Source organism: Colias croceus, chromosome 2, assembly GCF_905220415.1.
Source record: "Colias croceus chromosome 2, ilColCroc2.1".
Lineage (NCBI taxonomy): Eukaryota > Metazoa > Arthropoda > Insecta > Lepidoptera > Pieridae > Colias > Colias croceus.
Window position 1 is genome coordinate 9253957 of NC_059538.1, and position 15173 is coordinate 9269129.

Consider the following 15173-nt stretch of genomic DNA (forward strand, 5'->3'; position numbering starts at 1 on the left):
TGGCATGTTACTGTCATGATACCATCATAATATGATATTAGAAATGGTCTGTCGTTTATCATGGATTAAGAAATCTATAATGTGTTGTTATGTACCTCTGAATATAACTGGTCAAGATCGGTTATATTTCATTGAAAATATTAACAACTCTAGGTACTGTATTAAATAAAAAACTTTGGAACTTTGGAGTATAACGATTTTTTTTAAATAAACGAAATGTTCTACATACAGCATGTGGACTTACATTCTTTGTTATTAAATTTAATTATCTTACCCTAGCATTTAAGTATTGTATTTATAAAATAATTAAATTTAAGTTCTAATCTAGGAAGTGCTTCTAATTGTTGTTGTTTGTTTTCTGAGAGAAGTTGGCGAGTACTAATTTTAAAGTTAGACGTGATATTATACATAACCTCTACTGTTGTAAGTAATGATATTATATTGATTAATCCTTTTTCTAGCATTTTTTAAACTCATTTCCGTACTATTGCCTCATGTAGTATTTATTCTAGTAAGCTTTAGAACTGCAACAAACTTATTAACTTTCGGATCTTTAATATTTGTAGGAATAGTGTTGTTCAAAGCTTCTTGGTCAGACAATAATTTACCGACCATAAAGGCCTATTTGAAACTGAAGTAAAATGTCGATAGGCATATTTTTATCATCTACAATGTACATGAAAGGGCACATTAATTAGTGCAAAATTAAAGCATGTTTTCTCTAAGAGAGCGGCATGTTGGTAACTCGCACTATGCAGTAATCGCTGCTTTATGACAACAATCGTGCCGCTAATTACGGACTCTTTATACTTCACTATTGCTTTTTACTTTTATTTCCACTTCCCACATCTTCTAATATATAAAAATCAATGCCACTTTTCGTTGTAATTCCATAACTCGAGAACGGCTGAACCGATTTCGATAATTCTTTTTTTATTATATTCCTTGAAGTACGAGGATGGTTCTTATGTAGAGAAAACGTTAATATGTACCACGGGCGAAGCCGGGGCGGACCGCTAGTATTGTATAATTGTTGCGTTCACGTAATGAGCTTTGTTAACCCTGCTCTTTATATTTCTTTTGTAGCCTTGATTATGTGTTATTTTAGCTAGTCATTAGCACAGGTTAATCTAGATGTAATCATATAAAAACACGGGCAGAATTTGCGAAGTTTGTATTTATTTATTTATTTATTACTCTTTAACAAAACTATACATGGGAAACTTATTGCTAACTTATACAAAACAAAACAAGAAAAGTATAGTTTATTAGGCGGCCTTATCACTTAGAAGTGATCTCTTCCAGGCAACCTGGGCAAAAGGTAACAAGCTTACTGAAATTACGATGGTAGGTAGAAAAAAAGGCAAGTAACAAAAAACAAAACAAGATAAATAAATAAATAATAATAATTAAAATAGATATACATATAGATAGATATATAATAAAAATACCTACATAATATAGATAAATATACTACACTCGAATATATACAATTAATTCAATAATAATAATATTATTTATATATTATATATATTGTATAAATTGTATTTGTATTTAAAGAACATCTAATTACATGTTCAATATGAGACATAATTTTAGGGTTTCTTTTACGGTGTAGAATATCATCTCTATTAGCGATGTTCTAATGTCGTTATGAATAAACCTTGCCATTTTTTCCTCGACCTAAATTGTTCATGCAATATACCCTATAAGTATTTGTCAATTTAATACACCGTGAAGGTCGGACAAGGGAAGAATGAAAATGATGAACGAAATGAGGCTCTATTTATAAAAATGCCTCGGTTAAAGAACATCTTATTCGTATTTCGATTTGTCGCAATTCGATCTGAATATTAAATTGGATAAAATAATGTAAAATATGTTTTCAATTTAAACATTCTTGAATTACAAATGTATTTTTATTTTATATGTATCTCATTCCATAATACTCGGGTACCATCATAAGGAAGGTACCCGGTCCTTTGGAAGGCTTACGTGGGGACACGGATCCAACACGCAGAGGCCCTTTAGAGAACTTTACTGTGTTGTGGGACACCAGCCGCAGCCTGCCCATGACTGCACTATAGAGATACAGTCCTAGGCAGTCCGCGGCCGATGTAGGACTATTTCGAGATATGGAAAACAAAATAAACTGGGCTATGGAGAGGGATGTTAAATGGGCCGGTATTTGGGGACTATTGGAAACTATGGCACCTGCCTTTCTACTAAAAGAAAGTAAAAATATGTTGGCAGGTGGTGACTTGCCCTCTCACTGTATGGGCCCCCGAAATAAGCCGCTGCAATAGTGCGACAAGGGGGCAACATATTGTGAGCAGCTAAGGGTGGAGAGGCGTCCCTGGACTTTAAACGACGATCACGCGCTCCCTGAGGGTCCAGCATCACGTGCCCACTCGCCACTTACGCTTCGCATCCACCCTTCGAGCTAAAAGCTCTCGCGACTCCACTCTGGCCGGCCGGTTAAGGCAAGCCAGAGGTGGGGGTCCTGTCCTCGTCAGGCTTCACTCCGACCGGCCGGTGAAGGCAAGCCGGAGATGAAGACAGGGGCCTCCCCCGGGAGCACTCGGTTCCCGCGGGGTCGCTACTCCCCGACACCCCGCCACAAGGTGTCCTGCGGGTGACTGATTGCACTATATTATTAACGTTTATAATTTTGTTGCAGAGTTTTACAATGTGCTCGAAATTAAAGCGTTTTAAATCAATATGAACAATTAATGTTGTCACTAAAATCAAAGCTTGCAGAAATAATTTTAAGTGTCGAATGTATTGAATATAAATAAGCTCAAATAAAAGGTCATTCAAAAGGACAATGACTGAGATATTAGTATATCTATATGTACGAAACGACTCTATATTCTCTAATCAAGGTATTGGGTTACAAAGGCATTGTGAGAAATTTAAAAGTATGTCACCCTTTAAGCTGTTAATGTACGCAGTACGAGTACCCTCTAATTGTTTCATGGTAACTAGAAACAAGAGCTCTAGTGAAGGACTCTTCACACCGATTTAAGAAATGAGGGATTAACTAAGAGATTTTATAATCTTTCAGAAGTTATTTAAGCAACATAGTTCTGTTTAAAATTATGTTATGGAAGAAATTGCCTTTACTGTTTTTTTTGAGGTAAAAGTGAACAAATTTAAAATACTTAATCTTAACTATAAATGACCAATATATTCTGGGCTGTTTCGTAATTTACACTAGTTTTACACTTATAATATAAAGTCTTCCATTTTCTGAAACAGTTGTGTTGGGACAGTGTGCAGATAAATTTAAAAATCATTTTAACTTCTTACATGTTCGTCCTGTCACCAACGACCAACTTTTTCATTACTATTAAAAATAATTATCAGATCGCTTGCGAGTTCTATAGAAGAATAAGATTTGCATAAAACGAGCTTGTGTGAAGGCACCCTCAGTGTTTACAAAGATATCATGTTACAGGCTTTCTCTTCCTCATTCACGTGATGGCTCTGTTGGTTTCAGCGATGTCGTCATGTTGTTACATTACTGTTATTAAATGCACTTAGATAGCGCTGTGAATACAGTGTACTGCATGTGATATTCATTTGTTTAATATACACACCGTAATTAAACTTATGTGTGTGGTTTAATTTAACAATTAGCCGTAGTTAGAGGGACTGTTTTGGTTATCGTCTAAAAGTTTAGACGATATACAAGTGTGGTTACACTTGTATATCGTCTAAACTATACTTTACTACTTACTATACGGATTCCTACACTTTTTACTAGCAAAGAATGAAGTTTTTGTTAATTAAGAGTTATAACCAAAGCTTTCATTTTTAATATTCTTTTGTTAGTTTACAAATGCCAAGGTATTATGGTTATCAACATGTAAGTATTACATGTAATGTATTGCCAGTGGCGACATGTAGGTCTATTACACAAATTAATGGCTCTTGAGATAAACTATCACCGCTCATCATTAGGCGCCAACGTAATGAATGCTTCAAATCTATTATAATTAATTTTTATTAGTGTATAGAACGGACTTAGTGTAGAGGTGAAGCAATTTGTTCAATAAATTGTACATAAGAGATTGGAGGTCCCAGTTACGCAGATTACCTGCTATATGGTATGTTTTTAAATATAAAACGGTTATATATCAAAAGATTGCTAGAATTAAATTTAAAATTAAATGAAATAATAATATAACCATAAGGTGTCAGGTCAATTTTTAAGTATATATTTTCTAGTTGCAATAAATAAAACTTTCATATTAACAAAAGCGAGAATAAACTTCGTATAATTAAATATGTGGATGTTAACTTATACCACAATTCAAATGCATAAAATAATGTGACTGTCATCTTATTCAATTCCCAATAGGTTTCATAAGTAAATAATCGTAACAAATGGTCTGATTTTAATGAATAGAGCGGTAGAGTTCACGAGCACGTATTTATGGATAATGTAAACATCATTAAACTCTAATGACACGAAATGATAAACGGTGCTAGGAATCTAATCTGTACAATCGATGAATGAACTTTTCGTGAAGCACGTGGGTATGAGCGAGATAAATAAAGAACTCTATATCAGGGTTGCCACAAAAATATTGAATAAACATGGTTAATTAACTAAAATTTCAAGAACAGCTAAAATTTAAAACTTAAACATAATAATTTAATAAACGTATGATACAATGGAATGTGGGAAATGAATCGCCAAATGTGTTGCTGGAAGAAGAGAAAACACGAAAAGGGGGCAATTGATTTAAAGTACCGACATATTAATTTTATTTAAGTTACAATTAATAAAACATTTCCATTTTCAACTAATTACCTTCTACCATATTTTTAAGGTATATTTAAAAAAACCTTATTAAAAATGTGACTTAATTATTTATTATCTTTATCTACTATTAACACTTTTAGCAATACAATCAAGCAAGCAATCAAGACTACAATAGGTACTAGATCTGTGACAATAGGGGTGCGTTCATATTAGTAAACAGACAACCGTCAACTATGCACTAACTGACATACCAAGTTTTATGTGGCGACCGTTTAGAGTGCTCGTAAACATATCTCAGCCGCCCACGACCTTAACTTCAATTTGTTTTACGTTAATCTCGAGAAAGCAGCTGATTAATGCTTTTGTTAAGCTAATGAGGCTCGTGCCAAGTTCTTAAATCAATAGACTTATGCTCATGAGTCTGTTTAATGTCGCAACTAAATAAATATAAAGTGTACCGTGAAACTTAAACCCGAAATTATCTTATTTTATAGCTTTTCTGATAGTGTTGTCTTTACTAGTTCTTCTTATTATTATGGCCTCACTTTTGTAGTAAAGCCCTTAGCCCTAATACCTATTCAGTAAAGTCATATCATCATCCATATCTATATATTTTTTTAAATAAAATTAAAAATTAGTAGCTAACGAATTTAGAAAGTTAGAAAAATGAAGAAAGGTTGAATAACTTCAATTAATATCAACAGAACCTATAAATATAGTACCTAAGAGAAACTTCTATTTACATTTATGGGCAAACTTTTTAAATATTGAATATTGACACAAAAAGATCTTAAAGCATGATAAAGTGATAACCATCTAACGTAAATACACATTTTGGAGCGTTGCACTTCAATATTAAATTTAATGACACTTATAATACGACATGACGTTCCAAACTTGTACTTGTTAATTGAATAAGCAATGATATGATGGTCGAAATTTATGAACAGTAGTTAATCTAACTGCTTTGCATTGGAACTTGTTAAGTATCTACCGTTTCCATAATCAGAGATATATTTAAAACGGGTAAAGGTCGTGAGGTTATGAATTCCAGCCGATGTACTGATTTCTTGAATAGATTACGCAAGATACATATTTTTGATTCAACATTAGATGTACCCGTTTAAGGGTACGTGTGATGTTATTTATTTTAAGTGTAGCCAGTAGGCTTTATTGAGTGCGAATTGAATTATTAGTACCTATTTACTTGATAAATTTCATCAACTCTGCAACTCTGCAAAAAATGTTTAAGTAGCGAGATGACAAAGTTCTTTAACTTTCAAATCATATTCCACCATGTGCAGTGATCGTTTTCAATAAAAATAACAAAAATATTGTGTGTATATCCCGTGTATATTCAAATATTGAAAGTAAAGGCTTTCAGTTCAAAATGTTAATATATTTTGTCGATTATATACATATACAGCTAAGCTCGAGGCATTAGCTGGCAACTTCCCAATAGATCGCTCAGTGAATTTAAATGAACATTGTGCAACGGGCATATTACATAATTTATGAATGCAGAACCTACGGTGCTGTATAAAATCGATGCAGAACGTTTCTTTATTGTTTTGTGGAAATTAAGGTTACGTAAACAAATAAATATACCTAAAATTTTAAAGAAAAAAACGAATTCCATTTGTAAGAGATATCTTATACTATGAGATATCTATCTATATATCTTATGTAAGAGAGTACTTTAAATTTTAGGGAGCATTATATTTTAGATACCTCTCAAAACACACATATTCAATTCTCGGATATTTCAATGTAAAGATAGATAACAAATAAAGTAGACATACATTTATCTAAAGTAGATAATATATTGTCACTATCAATTGTAATAATTAACATTCTTTCGATACTCGGTGAGATGAAATGTGATTCAATTGATAACATATTTCGTAAGGAATTGGAGATAATCGAAAAGATAATATAACTTTAAATGTATTCATCTACTAAGATCGTTAATTAAATAGCTATAAAAATTCTTATGTCTATTAGTATGAGCGCGTGCGGCCCTTTCACAAGCGTGGGTGAAAATATTAAATCAACGTGCAGTACCATCATTATAAATAATGGATAGATAAGTGTAAGACAATAGATTGCATCTCTCGTGGGTGCGTTATGGCCATTTTATTTTGATCTGTAAATAACACTTGCGCATGTTAAAATTATAATCGATTATTATCTTTAGAGCTCTCTTTAATTTGGTTATTAAAACATTTGTATGTAGGTGTATCGTTTAAAGAAAAATAATCAAGTGTCCGATTGATAATTAAATATAAATGAAATTTCATTTTAGATATTAGTAGTCAGGAAGAGTTCAAATTGACGACATTATAAAATATATTTATACATAAAATTCAATTATTGCTTATTTAATTTCAAATGCATTCGTTTGAGACATCTTTTGCGATATGATCATTGATCATGTTTTGTTAGTTTAAGTTGTTTTCGTAAAACCTTTTTTTCTTATAATATTACTGTACTGTAGATATGTTTATTTTTTTTAATTCAGTATATTTGATGATGATTCAAACTTTAACAATGTTTGAAAAATTGATAGAATCTAAAATAATTGAATAAAGATGAGGGAATACGACATTATAAGGGGCCATCGTAAGAAAATATAAATGTTATCAAATTGTTCTGTTAATATTAATAAAAAAAATATTCATTCGAAAATGTTTAATTTCAATTCCAATAAAAATACTTATAACTCTCGAAAATTCCACTCCGAATGAAATCAGCCCACGTAGCATATTGTTAGTAACATTACAAACGTTTGTTTCGAGAATCAAACTGTTTATTTATTCAGGTAAACTCGTAATTTAATGACCATTAAATCTGTAGCGCCGTGTAAGAAACTCTTTGAACCGTTATTGGTCAAGTGGGCGGTTTGTTCTCCAGATTTATTAAACTCATCTAAACGACATTAACGTTAAATAAAAGCAGTCGGCTCTATTATCGCGCGGCTAAATCTATTTTATAACGGGTTAAAATGTTTAATAGACTGTGTTGACATCTAATAAATTGAGTTCAATTAATTTCTGATTTTGACACCAAAAGATTGCCATTATTTAATATGAAAACGTCAACCTACACTTGTTTTGTTTTCATTGAGAATGAGTTTGAAGATTGATCCTCTTGTTTTATACATAGGATTATGAAGGCTTTATAATATGTTTTTAGTGTAAAAATTTCATGCTTCTTAAAAATAATCCGCACCGTTGCCTCTGAGATTGAAATTTTGAATTTCCTTCCTCTTTTCTACAGTATTCCATTATATAGAGATAATAAATTTAATAACAAAAATACAAACGTGTTTAGATATTAAAAATAGTCACAGATAATGTTAAAATCATGTTGAAATAATGATTAATTATTGATGTAGGTTATTCTACTAGACATTTTTAGTCAAGTCGATCTCTGTATAAATGGGCATTTACGTCTTACTCATTCTTATTTATGTACTCATAAATTGAATATCGAAAAAATAGCGATGATAGATGTTCTGCATAGTAAAATAATCAAAAAGGAAGGCGAGGCGCGGCGGTCGCAAGTATTATATTGATTTTGACCCCAATTATGTAAATGTCCCACTCCTCAATTTAGCAAGAATCTGGCGAGGATTGAAAGTCCGTTAAAATGACAACCGGGAGCCATTCGCTTTGAATAATAAATGCAAAGAATAATATTTTATTCTTTTTAGACTAAAGGTATGTGTCTCCGGTGTGAATTATATTATATTTTGTATTTTAAAATAAAAAATACATTTTTCTGTTTTATCAAAATGTTCTGTAATCTTGCCTGGCTTGAAATATTATTTCGTTTACAATTTAACTGAATATTAGGATAAGTCTTGTTATATTCCCCAGGGATATTGCGTATTTCTTATTCTTGTTAGTATTTCAAAGACAAAATTAAGAGTTTTAAAAATATATCTACAAGTAAGTATATTTTCAATTTTTGGAAGATATTTTTCCAAAAAGTCTATTTGTCTTTATTTTTATTATAAATTTTTACTGATAGGTCTATGAAAGAAAGGAGGTAAGAAATAAATAATTTATTACATCATATATTTTAGACTACGAGCATACGCCTTATGTGACATATCTATTACCAACCTCACCCAATATATGAGCAACATTCAGTGAGTGGACATACCTATTATTGCTTTTCTTAGAAGGTTTCAAGAAAATTCTGGAAAGGACTGTAAAATTGGATAGATAGGACTTCAAACCTCTTATTTATTGTTGGAACGCAATATAAACGCTATTACATGTTATTCAGTGTGTTACCTTCTCCAGTCTCTATTTCAAAAATTCTATTATGAATAACAAAAATAAATAAGTCTGTTCATTCTCCTATGTTTTTACAAATACTTCTCTCAATTTGCCTTATTGATAAAGTGTCGGCATAGTTTAAAGAAAAAGACGCTATAAATGTTAGTGATGCAAGTACCTTCGTCACAATAAAGGGAGGTCCTCAGGGACACTTATATTTGCACCTACTTTGATGATTGAGTTTTCTTTTATGTTTCCTTCCCTTTGTGCACAAATGCGACGATGGCTTTTTTTCTTTTGTAGAATGTTTATTAATATTCAATGCGGTATTTTAACGAGATTACGTAATAGCAGATGATTTATACATATATTTTATTGTTCAAAATATCCCAGGATTTCCATTGCTTTGCAATTTATCACTAATCAAGTGTTCAATTTTTTGTTTAAGTATCAAATTACCGAATTGTAACTCGTTAGTAGAGTACATATTATATTATTGGGCCGAAACTGGTCGCAGCAAAAAGTAACTCCGTTATTCAATAGACGTTTCGAATAAGACCGCTGATTTTATTATCTATAAAATAAAATAGTAGGTCTATAGCGATTCGAAAGCTCTGTATTAACTTTTATGAGATCCCCGCAGCGTTGGTTGACCGCGAGTTTATTTCTACGAATTAATTAAGTTATTGTTTACATTTCTTTCAAACTCAATAAAAGAGTAGACGGACAACGGATTTAACAATATTTCTTATTGAATGATTTCGCATTCTCATCGTTTTGCTTCGGTAATCATAATATATTTTCTTACATCGACTTTTGAAAGTAGCTTCAAAAAATCTTCTGTAGCAAAAACGATTTCTTTATAACCACAATATTTTTTTCTAAATTTAAATAACTGATAAAATATCTTAAATATATTAATCACATATAACAAAAATAATCTGAAGAAATATTTTTAATATACGATCAAAATCGGACCCTTCTGCAGTAAATAACACCTTAAGTAGGACGTAAACTCTACCATCTGGAAACTTGTCCAAACTTTATTGATACCAAACTTTAGTGGCCATTTGCAAAATGATGCCCCGTTGTACAATTTTATAAGGTTATTAGGAGTTCGGGTTTTTTTAAACTGATTAATTATTTATTGATACATTTAATGAAGCAGAAGAAATAAATTTTTAGTAGTAGGTTCTTATTGTTTTTATTTACGTCTAGGTGATCCACGCAACTTCGTCTGCGCTATAAAGGATTATTTTGCTACCCGGTTCGTATTGATTGTAGTGTGCTATTATTATTTAATTGCTGCTTGTAACCTTTGTCGATAAATGGATAATGCAACGCAAATTAAAAAAAAATGCAGTAGTTCCTGTGATTGGCATTTGGCACATTACACAAACAACGGATCTTCAGTTGTAGGCAAGGAGTTATAATAAGTAGTAGGTCTGTATCTTTATATTTAATACGTGAACCAGACTAGAACCTTGCCAACGTCAGAAAAGGAAATATTATGTACCTACATGTATGAGTTAGAATTTTGTTAAAATTGAAGTTAATTAAATAATACCGTACTTTTTTGATTAACTGAACATAAAATAGATGTAACAAGTACAATTTTTATTTTATTAAATTTAGAAACTGTACATCAATTCCAATAGTCAGAAAATGAATCATCTTTTCAAACATATTGATTTCATATGCCAATATCATAATAACGGGTGTTCCTCAGGAAACTGAACAAGTCAAAAGTCACGAAGGTGACACGACTTGACACCGACCTGTGTTCGACATACCATTCTAATTTTGCTGGGTTATATGTATAATTACATTTGGCATTTACAGTACTCTGGAATGCTTTAATACATGTTTTAATCACTAAAGTATTTTTTTTTGTATGTGCAACGAATAAATAAGTTTGGATACAATTTCTACTACAACGATAGATGAAAAATTGTATTTAATATAATGTAACGATTACGTCTGTTATTTAAAGGAAGGGTTGAAAAAGGTCTCCATCTTCCTTAGGGAACCATCTATTACCAAGTCCAATTTGATTTAAGTAAATAATATATAACTATGGATAACACATGATGAAATATTTTGTTTTATAATACGGTCAAAACGTACCAATCGTACCAAATTGTTTACATGAACGTAATATCAATATCGATTGATATAACGTTCAGGTAAACAATCATAATCGTATCTATGATAATTTCTAGATGGATATTCAAGTAGGCCGGTGTTTGCAATTCAACCATCTCAATCTCAAACATAACCTGAGTTTCACTGTAATAAAATACATACTGAAAACAACAAAGTATCTTTTGAAAACATAAGGCAGAACTCAAGTCTCTACTTTAATGTAACTGCTACGACTTTAACATAATAGATTTAATTTATTTTCAATTCCGAGTGCGTCAGTCAATGCGCTACCTTAGAGTTTTAAACAAAGGCATTTCGATATTCAGTAATGGTAAGCAATTGTATAAATCGAAACGTTCAGTGGCGGACGCAATGGTCCGCGAAATGGTTCCCGATACCGTCTCTCTATCTTAATGCTTTGACTCCATTTCTTAATGTTACAATTTAGGCCAGGCTATATTTTAGGTAAATGGGATGTTTATAACGTATATGTTGATATTTTAAATATTTATTGTATGCATAATTAGATGTGCCCCGTGGTTTAACCACGTTGCTCCGATCTTATTGGTCTTATGCGATGATGTAAAACCGATACTCTTCCTCGATAAATAGACTAACAGTGATATAATTTTTCAAATAGGACCAGTGGTTTCTGTGCTTAGCGCGTTGAAACAAACAAATTCTTCACATTATTGCATTATAATATTAGTATAGATGTAGGTCATAATATCTTGTAGGTATCGCAAATATCGGAGATCTGAGAATATTACTCATGAACATGGAGAGTTGCTCGAGGCATGTTTGCGGAGAAAGCAGACTGTATTCAGCCTAGATAGATCCTTTTAAGACTAGCCTTATCGACGATAACTTTTTAGGATGATTGAATTCATTGTTTATATTTGAGAAGTTTTACAACATTTTTTACTCAATTCAATATTTCACTATATCCGGATGAGGTTTCTATAGGTGTATCCTATTTCAATTTTTTTTTCATTCTCATATTGTTTTGCTATTCGTGGATATTAACAACCATGCTGTGGTATTTGTTATAAAACAAAAACCTTTTCCTAAATTTTGGAGAATTTATTGCACCATATCCTTCAACATATTGTTATTGATCATACCCGAAGAAGTTTTTACGAGGAAAAACATATGCATGGAGAAAGGCTGTTCTTACCATAAACAATAATTGTATGATCAAAGTTTTCCATCCGTAACATTCCTAAATATAAAAGCCTCCGGGGTTTCATTTTGTCTCTTTTCGAAGAATAAAAAAAAATACAGATAGTCTGATGCAAATATTTCTAATCATATTATAAACAATTATAAATTCAGTTTGTATATTTTGATGTAGCTTTTATTCTAGTTTTCGTATCATACTTGGGAGTATATAATTAAGGAATAAATGTTTCTTGAATAAAACAAAAACAGTTATGGTACAGAGTTTATTTTCATGATATAAACACACTATCTGTCCAATATTTACAATATTCGGGATAAGTTCGTTGACCTACGATCGAATTGCATACAACTTAATAGCATCTACTTCCATTCATAATAAACAGTTTTCGTTTTCAGATCATGCATAAAAGACCTTGCCCACTAAAACGTACAAAATAGAATTTATTACCAACTTTATAAAAATGCATAAATATTTTAACATAAAAAAGAGCGTGTGTGCCGAACACACGTGTCAGAAGTGAAACTTCTTTGGCAACATTCAAAGACACCAAAATCACCGTACTCCATGACGTGACGGTATTGCCGTGACGCGGACGCGACCATGAAATTTTACTCTTAACGCGCCTAAAGTTTCACTTCAATAATTAACACCTGATTTGAAAATCTAGTAAAAACGTAGATTTTGTGTGATAGTCGAGACCTTTGTTGTAAGTAATTTCTGCTCTAATGACCCTTATTGTTTAATTAAAATGGAATAGTACGGTGTAGTGGGCAGCCCTTTATTATTTATCTTACAAAAGAAAGAATCATACTTTCTTAACGAGGGTTGAAACAATAACATTTTATGTCTAACGTTAAGCAGAAGTCGTTTCGCATGAATAAAAGATTTTCTTGGGTGAAAAAGAGATTATTGTATTAAAAATGTCAGTTTGATACATAAAAGTTTGCATGTATTTTGGTATTGACCATTCCCGATAGGGTTATGCTTCGGTAATAAACAATAGGTAATTAATATATTCGTTACCGGTTCATCACTAACAATTAATATAATATACAACACAATTAAAATACATTCTGCCGCCATTAAATGGCGAATATAATACATTTTTAAAGCACAATCGATTCATATAATATCCAATTTTCACTACGTCCTTTATAACTAATAATTTCTTGGAATTTTTTAAGCAATTTTATCTAATTGTGTCTAAAATCAAATAAAACCATAAAAACGGCTTTGTCAAGAATTGATAAGTGCCTACTTTTTGGCTTTTTGTCTTTTATTATACAGACTACCTAGTTAACATATCGTGTGATCTTAGCAAGTAGGGTCTCTATTTAATATATTAGTGATTTGACCTTTTAGATAATTTTTGAAGTGAAACTTCTTTATCGGGGTTGTAAAAAATTTAGTGTAACATTTTTTCGTTACGCGTGACATTTTTCCGTTACGCGCCACCTTTTTCTTATCCCTACCACGCGTGATTCGACGTATTTCTGTAAAGTTGCATATAGTAAATTATTTTTTGATAATTATGGTCATAAAGAAGTTTCACTTCTTACGTGTGTAGGTACTGTGTACACTAGTACACGCACACATTTTTCTTTATCACTTCATGCTTACTAAATGTGTATCACAATGGTTTGGTTTATGCATAGAATGATATTCTAAATGTTATATTAACGTATTTTGAAGTTAATTGAAATATCTATAAAGACTCTACTTGTAAGTAATACGTATTAGGTAAAAACTCTACATTCGTAGACCAAGAGCGACTTACTAATAGATACATACATAAGCAATAAGCAATTTGTTATAAAATTAGGCCCTATCCATCCTTCCATACAGCATCTATAAAATATTACTACAATAAACAAAGTCAACTTAAATATAGTAATCCTGTATCACATAATATTAGATTAAATTATGACTTAATTATATTTATTATAAATAATAATATGGCAACAAAACATGATTACTTAGCTAAGCACCTAGACCAGTAGGATTTTAGGTATGTACACATATACAATCGACACTTTTATACTCATTATACTAACCGATATATATTTTCTAAGAGAATTATTGCCAATCAGCTAATATTAATATTAACATCGATAGAGATTCTTTATATGTTTCTTATTATGACGATTTCACACTCAATTAAATGCAATATAATATTAGATTCTTCCTATGCTAGTTATATAAAACGAGAAAATTATATACAAAATACAGTTAACATTTTGATATGCTCTGTACAATCGCAGACTTCAAAATGATATTTTCAATGCCGATAGCATTTTAGTTTATATTAAACTTAGTTTAATTTGGAAGCTTTCATACCGGGGACTAGCTACAGACACGCCTACGGGTTCACACCGAACATTTGGATTTATCAGACTACCCTCTAGTAGCGTTTGTACGAATTTAAAAAGTCACTAACATTAATTTTGCTAACACTTTTACCCTTAATTTACGTATGCATAATTCAATACAGAAAACGTGAACTATTGAAATCAAATTTTCCAAAAAAATCATGTTTATCTTAATCAGTACACGAGAGTAATCTCACAAAACGTCACAGTTTTCATTGCACAAATCCATATTACATATGATATGATTCACTGAGTACTTAGAGAGTGACACTTGAGATAAGGAAAATAATTGTAATTCCGAAAGACATTGAAGCTAAAGTTGAGGCGCTGCTGTTCACTTTGGGCGGCGCTGAGTGTGTCTTTTCTTCTCCACTTACTGGTCCACCAGCTAGAAAAAACATAATACATGAAAT

At 31.4% G+C, this 15173-nt stretch overlaps 1 protein-coding gene across 1 annotated transcript in view; it reads right to left on the minus strand.

The window, feature by feature from the left end:
• Positions 1 to 13881: 13881 nt before the first annotated feature.
• Positions 13882 to 15173, minus strand: part of LOC123698908 (division abnormally delayed protein) — a 93481-nt gene continuing 92189 nt past the window's right edge. The window contains exon 9 of the mRNA XM_045645734.1: positions 13882 to 15148. Coding sequence (XP_045501690.1) covers positions 15018 to 15148 — 131 coding nt within the window. The 3' untranslated portion in view covers positions 13882 to 15017. The remainder of the gene's footprint in view (positions 15149 to 15173) is intronic.